General features: G+C 40.3%; 1 protein-coding gene across 11 annotated transcripts in view; it reads right to left on the bottom strand.

Annotated features, from left to right (window-relative positions):
* Nucleotides 1–17,167, bottom strand: part of SEMA6A (semaphorin 6A) — a 129,761-nt gene that overhangs the window by 73,448 nt on the left and 39,146 nt on the right. For all 11 annotated transcript variants that reach the window (XM_072922442.1, XM_012577819.5, XM_030258981.4 and 8 more), the window contains 2 exons: nucleotides 7,486–7,623; nucleotides 5,019–5,136 (listed from right to left, as the gene is read on the bottom strand). In XM_072922442.1, coding sequence (XP_072778543.1) covers nucleotides 5,019–5,136; nucleotides 7,486–7,585 — 218 coding nt within the window. In that variant the 5' untranslated portion in view covers nucleotides 7,586–7,623. The remainder of the gene's footprint in view (nucleotides 1–5,018; nucleotides 5,137–7,485; nucleotides 7,624–17,167) is intronic.

Genomic DNA, 17,167 nt, shown 5'->3' with positions numbered 1-17,167 from the left:
CCTCTCCTCTCCTCTCCTCTCCTCTCCTCTCCTCTCCTCTCCTCTCCTCTCCTCTCCTCTCCTCTCCTCTCCTCTCCTCTCCTCTCCTCTCCTCTCCTCTCCTCTCCTCTCCTCTCCTCTCCTCTCCTCTCCTCTCCTCTCCTCTCCTCTCCTCTCCTCTCCTCTCCTCTCCTCTCCTCTCCTCTCCTCTCCTCTCCTCTCCTCTCCTCTCCTCTCCTCTCCTCTCCTCTCCTCTCCTCTCCTCTCCTCTCCTCTCCTCTCCTCTCCTCTCCTCTCCTCTCCTCTCCTCTCCTCTCCTCTCCTCTCCTCTCCTCTCCTCTCCTCTCCTCTCCTCTCCTCTCCTCTCCTCTCCTCTCCTCTCCTCTCCTCTCCTCTCCTCTCCGTTTTAATTATGTGTTTAACCTTAGCATTTACAATTTGATTGACAATATGGTAGACAAAAGGCTGACAGACACAAAACTATTCACAGAAATTATTCTTCTCTTCACACACTGCTGGCCAAACTAAACTGTAAAATATTTATCTGAAAAAAGTTCAAGCTTTTTTGTTATATTTACTTTCCTATTTTCCTGAGAACCTGTCTCTCTCTACAATTAGCTGCCAATCTATTCTTGGAAAGAGAAAATAGACACAGCTAATCAGGTAAAGAGATATTTTTAGACATTCTCTTCCATGTAAGCTGAGAAAAAGACAGCTCTGTATAGAATCCAAAAGTTGAAAAAACCCACCAACTCACAAAGCTGTAGTAACCAGCACATCAAATTGGGACTGAGATCTCATTTTTCCTTTAAATAAAATTGAATTTTTTTCAACATGCAGAAAGTTGTGCAGCTGAAGTTTGTTCCACAGCATTGGAGGGTCTGCTGAATGCAGAATACAGGCTCTTTCAATTTTAAAAATTCCTGCTCTCAAGGTTAGATTCATATTTATTGGGTTTTGGAGAAACAGTGCTAAGTCTCTTTAACTAAAGCAAACACAGAATACTGCCACAAGAGAAATAAACACTTCTCTCAGGTGAAGAAAAGAGGCAGCATTGTGGTAGGGAACCAGTTTTGAAAATTTGTCTCTGGTGGAGCTTGAGGCTGTTTGTTTTTAAGATGCCAAATCAAGAAGTTGATGGGTTTTCTTCTCCTCCAGACTCTAAAATCAGAGCTGTCATTTACTTACAAGATTGGTTTAATATTTCAGTTTTTTATTTTCCTGATTTCAGTGACAGAGCAGTGTTCAGGGTTGGTTCTGGAATAAAATTACCTATTAACACAATATCAGCTTCATAGATTACGTCATGGTTCCCTTTTTGTGTGCATTACTCTTTACTGCTGTCACTCCTGCTATATAAAAGTGGGGGGGAAAATCTCTTGAATTGCAAATGAGGTGCGGGTGGACCTCTAAAAGCCTTCTTCCGGCACAGCTCTTGATTTTATTCATCAATCTTGCTTTACAGAGGTTACTATTTTTTTTCATTTTCAACAAGACATTTCTAATGAAAATACAACAGTGGTACTCAGAAAGAGCCAAATTGTTTATTTCTACCTCAATAAAACAGTTCTTTAGAGGACTTACTTTCTGGTTCAAGGAACAGTTCAAATGAAACTCTGATCCTAAGTTATAGGATTGTTGGAAGGAAGGTTAGCATCAGGAAATTACATATCATTTTCTCATGCCACAGATGAAACACAGTTGCTGACAGTGTCAGTAGAGAGCAAAAGAGCTGTCAGATTTGGGGGAAGGCTCCCTAATCACAGAAAACGTGGGATTGTCCTCATTCTCTTTTTCCCACTGCTTCCCAACGCCTGCTTTCTACTAGCTGTGGTATGTGTACAGTTAACTGCTAATTAAGTTATTCTAACACAAATTTACTTAATCCTAGAGCTTCCATTTTTCCCACCTCCAGTCAGCAGAACTGAGTTTTGTTGCCATGGCATAATCTTGTCAAGGAAGGGAATTTAAATAATGCCACTGGCTGTGCACGACCCTTGGCACTCGGAGCATGGTTTGGAAACACCTAACTGCAAAGGAGGGAGCCATCCCATACCCTACTCCGGGCCTGTTTTGTTCACACACAGGAGGGGTGGCAGATAATGTGAACAAAAGCTGCCATTGCATGAGACAATGGGAGGAGGAAACACAGCAAACTTAAAAAAAGGATGTGTGTGCCTGGGTGTGAGCGAGTGAGAGAGAGAGATGGGGAGGGAGTACCCTTCCCATGAGAAAAAAGATGATACAGCCGGTACTTAGCAAGCCTGTTCAGACAATAAAGCCTTATGGCCTTTGGCTGAGTTATTCTGATTTATATTGGCTGTGTATTTCTGCCTGATAACATGAAATAATGCCTTTGTGAAGTGACACAAAACTTTATTTGGTAATAGCTAATACAGGAGACGTGTATCCCATATGACAAAATAAGTAGTGGACTGAGAGAAATTTTGTTCTATGCTAGTTATGCTTAATAAAATAAAAGCAGTTTTCAAATCTGAGTTAGCCTTTCTAGTGGGCTGAAACTGTGTGCAAAAGTCAACACTGGATTTCCCAAAACTAGCAAACAAAAAAAAACTCCCCTGCCTAAACACAACAGCCCTGAAATAAAATGCTCACTATTTAACCATTTGTTTTGATTGTTTTTCAGATAATTGGGTAAAACATAAACTCAGGATTGCTGTATTTCAATGCATAAAGAAGCATGAAAGCAATATCTCATATAATAGCCCAGAGATTTATTTTGCTACAGTTTTCAATTAATCTTGTTACAAAACTCTTTGACAAACACATTTGCTTGTGTACAAATTTGCTTTCAATCTCTAGATTTGTTACTGCCTTTGAAGGAAATGCAGTATTTGAATTACAAACTTTCATTCAGACTAGATGCTGAAGGATTACTTATTTTCTGAAGTTTGTTACTTAAAGATAAAAACTACCTCTGAATTTTGACTTGTATCACATAGTATTGTCAGCCCAGGAAGGACTTTATTCAGTAACATGGTGTGGGGAATGAATATGTCAAAGAGGCTTTGAATTACCAAAGGAAAAAAAGTGTAAGAAGATTTTTTTCATGTCTGTGTAAGTACAAAACAGATCAAGTCTTTATTCTTTTTTGTAGGTCACAAGATCCTAGAACTATATAAGCACTTTCATTGCAGCAAGTTGTTTTATACAAGTGAGGAAGAATGCATATTCACATACTAGTACATGTTATCCCCCAAATATTAGCATTCTTCATATAATCTGTGCATGCAGTGGTTTCATATCCCAAAACTGCTCTCCGGGTTTTCCTGCTCTAATGCCAGTTGCTTGGGCACTGAGGCAGCCTAACTGCGTCAATCTCAGTCTGGGAATAAACTATGAAAACAGCAAAGCAAAATCTGCAAAGAGGATTTGCCACCACCTCACTGCAAATAATTTCCTAATTTAAAGGAAAACAAATAAGGAAAGCAAAGGGAGCTCAGTCATGAAAAGCAGGAAATCCTGCCACCACCTTTCAAACCTATTCAACCCTCTGCCCTGCCCCACTCATTATGCCACTAAAAACGGCAAAAATGCCAATCTCAGAACTCAGGCAAAGCACAGGGCTTTGCCACTTGCCACTGGGCTGACCTCTCCTTGTGCCCTTTTACCACCACCACTGCAGCTCCTGTGGAAGGATACTTGCTCTCTGAGTGGACTCAATGCAAGGTCTTGCCATGAGAGTCCTAAGCTCTGCCACCGAGACCCCATGCAGCATGGGGTATGCAAGGAGCCTGGGAAGCTGCTATTAGCCAGAGCAGATGCCATGGCAGGGTAATGGAACAGGTGTGTTCTTCTAGCAGCCAGGGACATGACTCTGAAAGTGACACTCAGTGACTGTGGTGGTGTAATGCAATTACCGATTATGTGGTCCGCATGGAGATCGATGGGCAGCTTTCCCCCACAGGACACATCCGACCACCCAGGAGATGGAGAGTGAGTGGCTGATTGAGAAGAAAGGCAGGCAGCTCCCAGAGGCTGCCAAGGGCTTTGCAGACAGGGCTGGTGGTGAGAGGCTGCCTGTTCAGCAGCTGTTCCCCTTCACTCTTGGCCATCCCACCCACCACTTCTCCCTACTGCAGCAACAGCCTGGTTATATGTGACACATGAAGAAAGGTGTATTTTCCAATGGAGGACCAGAAAACAGGCAGGAAACAAGCTACTACTTGAGAGACAGCTTGCAGGGAGGTCCCAAACATGATCTGGGTCCAAGAGCTCCTAAACTGGACTACCTACCCTTGCAAATCTGGACCACCGAGCCTTGCTAATCTGGACCCATCTTGCACTCATTCTGCATCTCTCATGTAACTCCCACTCTAAGACCACCAATCTTCTTTGCTAACAACAGGTAGGGATGTGAAATGTTAATATTGGATCTCTGCCAGGTTGGCAGCTGTCTGATGGGTGTAGACCTACTGAGACTGACAGTGCAAGCTGAGCTAGGCAAACTGAATGGGTGGCTCTTTGTGCAATTTTTATAAAAACACATGCTCATTTCTGCATAGCATAGCTCTCCAAAAAAGTCAAGACACTAAGTTCAATTAACCTTGAAGAAGCATGTTTAGTTATTTTTTTTGTCTTAAGATACCAAAAACATGCCTAAATCTAAATCAGCAAAATTACATTCTAATAACTCTTATCAAAAAATACATCTGTGCACAGAATAATTATTCTCTAATATTTGTCATTCTTGGTGAGCACAAGTGGAATAAAATGATGAGGATGGAATTGCTTTTCCATGGAACTAAATTTTATTTCTGGCAACTTCCCTCTTGCAAGTCTCAGAGTAAGGCAGAGGCATGCGGTCCCAAAGCACAGGTGTAACACATCACAAAACTTTAGTTGATCATCTAGCAAGGTTTCTATTATGTCTTACTAACAGTCTGCAAAACTCTCTCTGAGTGCAAGACAATCCTAAAAATAACGTGTCCATCAGAGAAGAACTCAGAATATTCCCTGTCTTCTTCTCCTCCTCTTATTGCAGTAAGAGAGGAATGGTGAAGCAGGAGGCTACTGACCTAGCAGCAACATAGAGGGTTCTGTTCATGACCATGACAAGCTGGATGTCCAGCCGGTGCCTCTGTGTGGTGTTCCGCCCTGGTTTGTGACCCACAAACACCGGATACTGTCTTGTATCTGTAGGAAGGAACAAAATCAGCAGGGTCAAAAGAGAATAACAAACTGAAATGGTGCTAACATGAATCACCATGGGGCCCAGCTATAGCTAGAACCTGTGGTTTCTCTTCTGCCCTGGAAGCACGGACTGGAGCTGGAACGCATGAGCACAGACAGCCAGAGAGTTATTCAATATTACAGTGTCTGCAGCTGCAAAGAAGAAATTCACCACCTTTGTAGAAGACAAAAACTGTGAATTTTTTAAAGCATAAAGCTGTTCTGGAGCTCTTTGCACACACATACATTGCACTTTCTTGCAGTTTTCTTCCACTGCTTGCAGAGCTTAAGTGCTTGCCCCTGACTGCTAAAGCATGTCTATCAGGACGAAGCTGTTATACAGTGGCCAATAAATCACTACAATGACTGGACTGGTAGTGGCCAAAGCAAAAGCTGGCTCTTGTTGGTTCAAACTGCCAGTTTCCTGGGTTTTCTACAGGACTCAACTGGTGTCACAGAACAGCTGCAGGGTTTTCTGAGAAATGGTGGGAAATCATCACTTGAACTTTATGAAGTGAAAGCCACTGCACATTATTTTGGCAACCAGTCTGATATTCCAGTCCTTCTGGCAACTGGGCAGCAATACTGATTGGAATCCCTGAACTGAGCTTATGCTATCAACAGGCCAGCTTCCCCCACTCCAGTTCTACCAGTCAGCAAGAGTATTTATCCCCTATTCCCACAATTTTTTTGGGGGGTGAGAACTCAGCATGCACAGGGTGTTCCACAGCTCCTCAGATGGGTGAGCAACCTAACAACAGTGAACACTTCTAATCAAGGGCCACTTCACATTCATGTGTATCACATGATCCTGACATCTAGGTACAGAAACAAGAAGCTAATTAAGTAAATAAAATGACAGAAAACAGGAGGAGGATAATCCTCTGATGAGCATTATCACAGCAGTGAATGTTATACAGAGTTGACTGGCAGCTAGCTGTGTCTTTTCCCCGTTAATATACTTTCCCAGAAAACTGCAGCTTTTTGGTGGAGTCTATTTCTTCAGAAACTCATCTGCTGCTTTAGTAGTCTCAACTTTTGTTTTCTAAAAGCATTGTACCTGTTAAGCTTGGTCAAAGTATTGGTTCACAGCATGGCTTCAGCAGAGCACCTCAAAGTGTCATGTGCCACAAAATCTGGTGATAAAACTGGATAGAAAGAGGAACTTCTCACCCAACCAGGTGCTGAGAACTCTAAGAAATACATTAAGACACCAGGCAGGATTTACATTCAGAAGCTTAATCCTTCTGATCATGTCCTGTATGCAAAATGCCAAGTTTTATTGTCAGGCTGTTTCCTGCTCAGTACTGTTTCCTCTGTAACTCATGGATCTAGAACAAATTAGGGGCATTCACGTCCACTTCATTATGCCATGCTGCCGAGGAAAAATTATCCCATGTTCAAAAGCATCAAGGCTAGCAAATTTTTCCAGGAAGGATTAGCATTGCCCTTCTGGAGGTGCTGAAGTGGCCACAATAGCCATGTTTCATCTGGGGTTGCTTCAGAGAGTTCTTCCCTGTTGTTGTATTCCAAAGGCCTATTAGCATTTGCAGCACATCAGGTGTGCTCTGGAGTCTTGTCTTTCAGAATAAATGACAAGATAAGTTTTTGGGTACCAAGGCCATGGCAAAACCCAGTAAACACTGAAAATTTTAAAACCGAATCCGTGAACAAAAAAAAGAATTGAACACAAGTCTGCTCTTGACTGACTTGCTACTCCATGGCACACCTTTAGGGGCCTAGATGCTAAAGACTTCCTTATAAACATCTGAAACTTTGGGACTTAGAAGAATTTTCATTGCCATTATCACAATTGAGATGAGGCAAATGTAAAAGAATCAGTTAAGTCAAGCCTGATGTCCACTGTAAGATACACAGAAAGCTCTCCACCTGTTTAGCCAGCAGATCTCAGTATGAAGCTGTTGGTGTTACATTAGATTTTTGGAGAGTTTGCCAATCTAGAGATTGGCAAGAAAGGAGATACCTTCTGTCATACAAGATTCTTTGCCTTGACTTGGTTTTTAGCTTCTTCAATTCCATCTTAGGGAAAAAAAAAAAAAGCTTAATGCTCAAGCAGAATCTATTTGAGCTTAAAGAAGTTAAATTATTTGTATTAGATTAACAAATAATAAGACCACGTGAAAAAGACCTGTTTCTATATTAGTACTTGAGAATGTAAATTGGCTGTTATGGGAGAAATCAAGAAAAAACAACTTTATCCACTACAACTATATTTAAGTAGTGTTGATTTGAAGTTCCCTGGTAAGTCCTCTGAAGTCCCCTACAGGAAGTCCTCTGGCCCTTTATACTTACAGTTGCCATGCGAAATACTGATAGGCTCAGAATCTTCTGGGAAACCAGCCCCAGCAAAGTGTAGCAGTGTGAAATATAGCAGCAAGGCTTCTGACCTCATAGTAGTTCAGCTGTGAGGCTTCACTTCTTCACTTCACCCTGTGGAAGACAAACAAGAGATTAAGTACCTTCAGGTGGATCAGAGCTTTAAAGAGTCTGTGAAAAGAGAGAAAGCTTTTCTCCTCAGGCCTCTCACTGTACATGAGGATGTGCTGTGTTTCTAAGCACAAGCAGAATCTGCCCTGCAAGGTCAGTTATTCTTCAGCTCATGCTCTAGCAGGGTCACATCTTGCTTGAGGATAGACTTAAGGACCTGTGTGTTACAAAAAAATTTCTGCCTCTGATGCTTATATGTAATAAACACACTTCATCTCCTGCACCGATCAATGGCTGGCAAGAAATATTTACAAGAAATATTTTATTTTCCCCTTCTTTGGTTTATGTAATTAGATGATGACATGATGACACACACCATAAATAAAAAAAAACCCCTTCACACTACTTTATTCTAGTTAAAAAGAGATTAAGAGTTATACTACAGGACTGATTCATACCCTGCAGAGTTGTGAATCAAGTGAAGGAATACTGAGAGAGCTTGATGGAGTATTCAGAACATGCCATTGGACTTTACCATAAAAATATGTGCTCATAAATTTAGGTGTCGTAAAACCAATACCCCAACTTGTGATAAAATAAAGAAGAAAAGAACTCTCTAAATCCGGCATTTTCCCCCCGTGTTCCACTGATGCATTCATTCATTCATTCAGATTTCATGTACAAAAATATCCCTAAATCTTTAAGATGAAAGAAACCACTGGGGCCTTTGGATACAGTGAAAAAAACCAGCACATAGTACAGTAAGTACTTCATAATTCCCAGGCAAATTTCACACAGACATTGATCTGTAGGGGAAATCAGTGCAAAAGTGGGGTTTTCTTTTCATCTCTTCCAGAGTTTCAAACCTTTGATGCTGCCTGCCAAAGATTCCTTTTGAACAAAGCTATTTTACAGTGGTCTGTCAGTCATTCAAGATTTATGGGCAGAAAGTCAAACTTCATAACCTACATAGTCTTTGAAATTTAATTTGGCAAACAAAGTGCTAACTTGCCTTTTTGCAGCACTATTTAGTATTAGATACCTGTGCCTCCTTTCTTGATGCCAAAAAAATCATTAGCAAGTTTTAAACATTGGATTCCTTATTTTTTAACCAATAGAAAAATGTCATAATAATTAATTTGCCTCATCAGATATTTGCTTTCAAATAAAATTTCAGTTGCTATAAATGGTTTGGAGTGGGGGATCTGTTGCAGGGTGATAGAGTCCATAAGGACTGCTGATTTATTACACTCTCTGTCTTAGTCTATTAAGACTAACACAAAACCTGGAATTTTGGCTGATTCTCTATTTCTATTAACAAAATAACTGAGAGACCAAGTTAGACCAAAAATAGGGGGAAAAAAAATGTAAGGCAGTGACTGACAACTGAACAAAATTTCAGATAGATAGTGAAGGACAAAAATAGGAAGAATAAATGCAATACAATGCAGACGCTGTCTATTATAACTTATAGGAGACTGCATCCTAAAAGGTAGCACATAAAAGCTCCACTAGAAGTTTTTCCATCTAGCACTGGTTAAGCCAATAGTTCTGTATGATTACTGACACAGCTATATCTGCCTGCAGACACTTTCTTTATACATTTCCTCTATTTGTCTTTCTTGTCACCTCTTGCATTTTCTCTTGACAGTTAGCTCTCTGGGGTAGAACCTGTTTCTTTCTATTTGTTGTCATTTGGGGCCCTTTGGAATGCCCAAGGAAGAAATAAGCAGCAGAAGTAAATAGTAGGCTTGGAAAAACAATTTCCCTCTAAAGGGATACATACACATTAAAGGGACTAATTCCTTTATCTCTATGCAATTTTTCAAAATGTCACTTTGCTGGATAAAAAATTTTGCCCTTTTAAGTATACAGGAAAATGGCAAAATGAAATTCCTTACTACACAAATTGATTAAAATTATTTTCTCCTTGAAATTGCTACAATCCAATGTACAAATCTTTTCTGAAATGTACAAGAGGAACAGCAGTTTAATGGGAAGAACTTAGGAAGCAATCCAATTCTTCCGCTTACACTGTATTAATCTACAGTATCAGTCTGCAGGGTAACAATCCAAACCATTTGGTTCACAGTGAGACTCCAGAGCATAAGAATAGCTGCTTTCTGCTACTCCCTATCATCACAAAATCCACCATCTTACAACATGTGTGCTGTGTGGAAAATACCACAGTACAGTAGACAGAGCTCTGCCCTTTAGAGCCTAAAAAACTTGCCCCATGGGTGATTCTGCACCATCAGCCTCTAATTCTCATTCCTACTTGTATAAGAAAAGAAGAAGAAGAATAGAAAAAAGAATCATTCTCTGTTGCTCTGATGCCAACATAGTCGTTAAATTCACAAAATATGTATATAAAATATCTGATTTGACATGTCAATAATTCAAGTGAACTACACGCGTATCAGTGTCTGTGTCAATAAATTAACACTGAGGAGGACTAAATTGCATCCAAAGGCAGCCTTTTTCCAGAGGTAATTATTCAAACATATTGTCACTTTTGCAGTTCTTACAATGTCAGAAAGAGCCATATTTTTTCAGTGGAATTTCAGAAAAGTGCTGATTCAAGAAGGTCACACTTATTTTTAGGACAATTTTCACTGTGGTTGGGATTGATTGTTGCTCATGGTATTGATGCAAATTGCAACTGTACTGAAATTACTTTTGTTCAAAAGTGCTTGTGAACACAGTGTCTGATGAAGAGGAGTAGTTAGACAGTGACGCCAAGTGAGTACAGCACTGTTTCAAAATAAAAGTTTTGCAAACATCAATGAAGAGCTCTCCATCTTTCATGCAGAGATTTGTGGCCTGCACTAATCCATACTGGTTGAGAGAGAACTGAGTCTGAGAACTCCAGTTCTCCTGGTTCAAAACATTGTTACACTTGTTGAAGGAAGCTACTGGTGACAAGAAGAGTAAACCTTAGTAGTCTTTTAATTATTAAGCATGCTACTAAAATACAGCCCTGTAAATATTTAACAGCATGTTTTATAATCTACGTCTAATCCAGTGACTTGTAACCTTTGAATTGCCACAGTAGATTAGATTTCTTCCAAGCTTCTAAAACACCCACAAATAATTTGCTTTTTGCTTTCCTAAACCAAGGAATATATGAATATTTTGGAACATACATTGGTGCTCTGATTCATCTTTCTGGAGCTGATGTCTCATATACCTATGTAAGACATCTTGTTGTGGCCACTTCTATGTTCCCTCCTTTTTGTTGCATTATAATTAAATATCAACAAACCACATGATCTCTTAATGTATATAGAAATCAAAGTTTTGCCTTCTAAGGTGGAATAGATTTCTCTGGTCGTACACTTTAGCCCAAAGATGAATCACTTCTAATTAGGATGTTTGGATACAAGATAGTTGCTATTAATATTATTTTTACTTGGTCAAAACTTATGTATACATACATACACATACACATACACATACACATACACATACACATACACATACACATACACATAACCAACCACATATACGTGCTTGACATAGGATCATTTACTTTTGTAAAATTCCTTCTGTTGGCATGAAGGAGTTTCTGAAGCCAAGAAAGTCATGGTCATTTCAAAACAAGGAGAAAAGCCTGATTTTACTTTGCCAAGTTCTTTCCACAATGGCTATCCATGGCTATTCAAGCCAACAAGAAGCCACCGTGATGAGCTTTGCTTTTTGCTGTTTGATATTTTAGATTTACAACAGTCTGTGTGGAAATGTATACAGAATATCTGCTTGGCTAAGGAAATAATTATGTGGCTCCTGCCACAATACCCTGGTAGGCAGGTTATTTTATCCACAGCTTGTTTGTTCCAGAAGGGCTACACAGTCCAATGAAAAATCTGAATGGAAAAGCGAACTTCCTGATAAACTCCATAAAACTGGAGGGCAGATTCAATCCTGAGAACAAATTCATCAGCACCAGCAATGACTGCAAAGGCACATCTCTAATTAAAGGGATGCTCTTTCATGTTAGAAAACCTCCCATCTTGTTGCTTCAACCTCACTGTTCATTCAACTAATCCCAGCGTAACTCCAAGAAAAATTAAAGCATGCAACCATGTCAGAATTTTCCCATGGCACAGTAAGATTGCTCTATAATGAATAGATCTTGTTATATTCATTTACTACAAAACTTCTTTCTACCATGATTGGTTGTGTTCATACACAACAGCTGCACTTCAATTCACAAATTACCAAGCTTAATGTAAGAATGACCAGACAAAATTCCATGGTCTGTGTTATGCAGAGGAAGGAATTAGGAATAATGCAACAACAAAAACAAAAGAGAGGACTACAACCTGGAGGCTGCGGCTCCCAGAGAATGAGGAAAGTTAAGCTGGCACTAGCAGAGCCGTTCAGGAGAGTATCTTTTGTCTATGCCTGTTTGTGTGGTGTGTTAGCTGCTGCTCAGCCACCTTGCATGGCTGCACCAAGGCAGCAGAAGGGCTCGTGCAAAATGCCTGGTCTGAGTGGTGCCAAGGGGATCAGGCAGATGTGAGTGAACAGAAGCTCAGTGGTGCTTGGGAGACTCAGGAGAGATGAGACACAAGTGACTATCAGCAAGATGCAGCATGGAGTGCCAGACACTGCAACTGAATTGGCAATGGCAGGGCAGTGCCTGGTATAGACAGCTTTTTTAGCCGTGCTGTCCTATCTCTACCAATTGCTGCTCAGTCACCTGAATGGTGGTGCAGGTGGCTGAAGAGACTCAATGCCAGCTCCATGCCCATCATCACTACCAACATCTTTTTGTGACTGATGGTGCAGCCATCATTCATCTTTCCTCTCCTGCTCTGCTCCTGCTGTCTCTACAGCTGGCCATATATTTCATGTGGCCAAAAAAGCACTCTTGCACTCCAGGTGGCTGGCCCTTATGCCAGAGAGACTGGAGCATGAAGGCATTGGGGTAATCACCTGTACTCCTTCAGATCTCATAGTAACAAGGGTTGCTCCTGAACACTGGTGAGGGGAAAGAGGCAGTGCCCAAGGGAAGCCCACACCTGTCTGGCAAAACTGCGGACCCTAAATTACATGTATGAAGCACCACTCTCTCTCATTTGTGCACATCAAAAAGTTCTCCCTGACTATTAGAGGACTGCATGGGTGCTCTCTGCTATACACACTTTACTATCATTTTAATTGGATTCAGTACTGCTTACTCATTGCCCAGCTGCTGTGGGCTGCATGCCAGGCATGATGATCAGGCCCAAGGGAAAGACACCAATAAAAGCAATTTTGCCTCATATAGTCAGCAACAGTACCTACCTTCATTAAAAACAATAATATGACCTTCATTACTAGTTTAATGAAACACAGATACACGGGACATACAGATTTTCTCACAAAGACTTGCAAAAATGCATCTAAAATAAAATTTCTGCCCAAATACAAAGTATTTTCAAGTTAGTTTCAGGGGTAATTGCTTTTTTTGTTCAGGTTCATGCAAACCTGAGTCTATACTAACTTTTCTCTCCTCACATTTGCACCTTTACAAGTCCATACCTCACACAATAATGTCACCTATGATATGTGGCATCACTACCTCCTGCCTCAGTAAGTGATAAACTGAAAAGATCTGGACAACGCCCAGGCAGCAGTGATGAGCCTCAGCCTGTCGAATGGGAGTAGCAGGTGTCAAGTCAGTAGGCAAAACTCAGCATGCTTAATACTGGCAACCTGTCCTGTCAAGATCCACGTTGCTGCTCCCTCCACTGCAGCGCAAAAAGAAAATGCAAAGAGCAAATGGAGGTCTAAATAGAAGAAACTCTCTTCTGACCTGAGTGAGACATCTCTGATGACTGCAGTGTTAATAAGATGCTGCTGTCAGAGGGGAAACAGTCAGAAGGAAGACGAACATCTCCCAGATGGAATTAGAAACATCTCAGGCCTATCGATTTTGGTTGTAACCTTTACTGTAAACAGTCCACAGGGGCCTCATCAGCCACCTGTTCAGTGATATTTGCATTGAAATATAGAGCCAGCACAAATAAGAAAATGGCCACAGTTCCTTGCTAAAGCATCTGCTCTAGCAAGATGCATCTATCTGTGCATCACCAGCAGCAGCACAGATACAGGTTTTAAAGGAATGGGTGATGTAGTGGCACAAGCTCTCTCAGCTCTGAAATAACAAATGCTCCATTTGTCATGGTGTTGGTGGTGATGGTAGTGATATTATATCATGCAATATTTCACTTTCTAATAATTGCTCAGTTTTATACTGAAATCAGGCTTGCCAAAACTGGGAGGAAAGCCATCTGTGCCTGGCGGATGACTGCCAGAAACATTTGCAATTTTATTTTGGGGTTATAAACCTGCAGAATGGAACAAAGGCAATGCCTAAATAGCTCCTTTCACTCAATACCCCAAATCATACAGAGCAATAGACCTAACTCTGGAACAGCTTGGTCAGTCATTACAAAGATGTCTTTCTTATTTTTAAAAGTCTCACTCATTTAAGAGATAAAAATAGCTCTATTGATTATTTGTGGGACTTCAGCAAAACTCTGTCAAGATTCTGAATTTATTTGAGAGCTAAATGTAGCAATCACTGCCTTGAGAGAACACCATCTCTAATACATACTTTGCTGTTTCATCTCAGCATGCTTAATAGAAAACAGCTACACTACCAGCAACACCCTTACTCTCTCCAACACTCATTTTGCCTGGGAAATATCAACACCAGCCAACTCACCTTCTATTCCCTCATGTGATAGATGGAATAAAAATTTTGTAGCTGCAGGTGACCCAAAGACATAATAGGAGAAAAATGTGTCCTTCCTTTGTTTTCTTCTCCTTTTGGACAGCAAAGGTAAACCACCAAGTCTGGTATGTTTTCACAACAACATTTACAAATGTCACTGATTAGAAGTTAGACACAGCCCTGCAGGCATTGTCTCAGCTGCCACATGAACATTGCAAGGGCATGTAGAGATAGGACACGGGGAAATGGCTTCAGACTGGGAGGGTGCTGAGGCACTGGAATAAGTTGTCCAAAAAATTGTGGAGGTTCCATTGCTGGAAGTACTCAGTGTCAGGTTGGAGGGTCCTTTGAGCAACCTGGCCTAGCAGAGGATGTCCTTGCAAAGGTGTTGAAAGTAGATAATCTTTAAGGCCCCTTCCAACACAAACAATTTCATGTTTCTGTGATTTTAATATCCCCATGTTTAAAGCTTGGTGTAATCACAAGTAACTCTCCTTTGTTTTTTGTTAATGCAAGAAGCACTCAAGCACTTAAATATGAGCCCCAGCTGTATTCTTCAGGACATTTGTCCATTCACTTGAAATTGAAGTGTCCATGTTTTAATGTGATGAAACAGTAGAACATTTAAGTCAGCTGCTAACCAGAGCACACTGCTTAGCTATTGTGCAATTTGGCCAGTTCTGCCCCTAAATCCATTTACGCAAAAATCAACCCATTAACCTTCCTTGGAGAGAAGTAGCAAATCTTGTCAGGTTATTTTTTCAAATGGCAACTAATCAACTTTGTCATGAAGTGGTTTGACATGACATTAAACTACATACCTACATACCTACTCTAAAACATGAATGAAATCTATTGTAGCACTTCAAATACTCAAGATCATTACCATTTACATGATAATAACTTCAGCAGTGGACAAGACACTACCTGAAAGTGACAGTCACCACTGCAGAGTGCACCAATTGTTCCACACTGCAACAGTTTAGTCATGGCAGGAGAACTCAGGCCAAACCTCAGCATCATATTCTGGGCAGGGATGCTCAGCACAAGGACACAGTGTGGACAAGCAAACTGAGTGATCTGAGTTATGATAGGCAGAAAAAAGGGAAAGGCTTTTTCTTTTGGAAACCTGGCAAAATATTCAAGAAAAAATATGTTTGCCCCTGACAGATAGAAAAAAAAAAAAAGCAGATAAGAAAAGGCCTCTATATGTATTTATCATTTTAGCCCCTAATTTCTTTATGAATTAATTATGTCAAGTGTCTCTATACCTTACAGAAAACTATTAAAGAAAAGCATGAAATAGACTACTACAGAAACACAAAATGTCAAAAAATTAAGGATGTCCACAAAACAAATGTAATCCCTAAGGGAAAATATTAAAATAATTGTGGATAGACACAGGTAGAAGGAAAAACCAGAAGCCTCTGAGTACTAAGAAAACAAAAATTAACTGAGAACATTGCCTCTCAGCACCACCTCTGAAATGTCCCTCCCTCAGACAACCATCCACTCCTGCGTGCCCGTACAGTGACAGATATTCACCCAAATTTCAAAGTTTCAGATCACAGGAAAGGTTTTCCTGTTAAAACTTTTAGAGCAATTTCATAGATCTCTATGTTTCATGACTACTTTTCATTTCCAATGTTTTTATGCTGGTATTTTTAAAGCTTTAAAAGAATAGAATAAATCTGACTTTGAGACAGAAAATCTATGTAGTTTGCTTTTCCTCTGAGAAGAGCATGATGCTTACAACAATCCTAGATTGTAGCACCTACAGCTTGCTAATAATTGCTAGTTGCAAGTGGAGGACTCTGAGCTTTATTGTGTCTAGATAAAATCCCAAATTTTGAATCATAAAATCCAAGCAGCTTTATGGACAAGTTAATACAAGAAAGTACCCTATCCTCGAGAATGCCCTTTGAGTAAAGAGATCGCCTCAATATGCCAATATAACATATTTTCCACTCTCCTATTCATTCCACCACTTCACAGTTATGAGGAAGACAGAAGGCATAGCAAGAAGTCAACAGATACCAAAGAAATATGCTATTTCCAGGATAGTGCTCAGATAAATGGTACTGTATGTTAACCTGGGCATATGGTCAATTACTGTAATTCAGTGAATTTTAAAGGAAAATGTTAAATACAGATATAATCAATAAACCCCTGAATATAAAAATCACAATTCCTGTAACTAATAGAATAGTTCAAGATAATTTTAATTACTGAGGGTGTATTATTGAGAGGAAACACCAAATATCTGCTGTGATTGCATAGGCAGACTTAAAATTGAGGTGGTGTCGGTCAGAAAAAGTAAGAAAAGAGATTATAGTTTGAGTAAGATGAGTCCCTGCAGCACAGAAATACACTACTGACACACATTCACCCACATACTGAAGAATACAAGCATCCTTACACATTTGTTCACACCTGCTTCTTAGCACAGCGTGAGGGAATTAGAGCAGAATAGAAAAGGAAGTCAAAGCAGCATTGACAAATGCCTGTAGTACAAGTTACAAAAGCAGTAGCTCTGTTATTATCTTCTTTGCTTCTTTGGACAAGCTGTGGAGAAAAAGGTTCAGTGTAGCAAGAGAGAACAAGGCCACTGCCTGAATGTGGAGCATGATGGATGAGTTTCCTTGCAGTTAGGAAAAACCTCTAATCCATTCTCCAGCTCATTGCTAGAGCGAGGCAAAGTCATTCTCTTCTTCTGCGGGAAATAACCTCTGCCTTTTGGATACCATGTGCAGGGTTTTGCAAAGGACAATCCAGACTGTCACAAAGATGAGACTGCAGGCTGTTTCCAGGTCCCACACT

This window comes from Taeniopygia guttata, chromosome Z (assembly GCF_048771995.1).
Source record: "Taeniopygia guttata chromosome Z, bTaeGut7.mat, whole genome shotgun sequence".
Classification (NCBI taxonomy): Eukaryota; Metazoa; Chordata; class Aves; order Passeriformes; family Estrildidae; genus Taeniopygia; species Taeniopygia guttata.
Note: the sequence above shows the minus strand (reverse complement) of the source record. Positions and strands in the feature narration are given on the sequence as shown.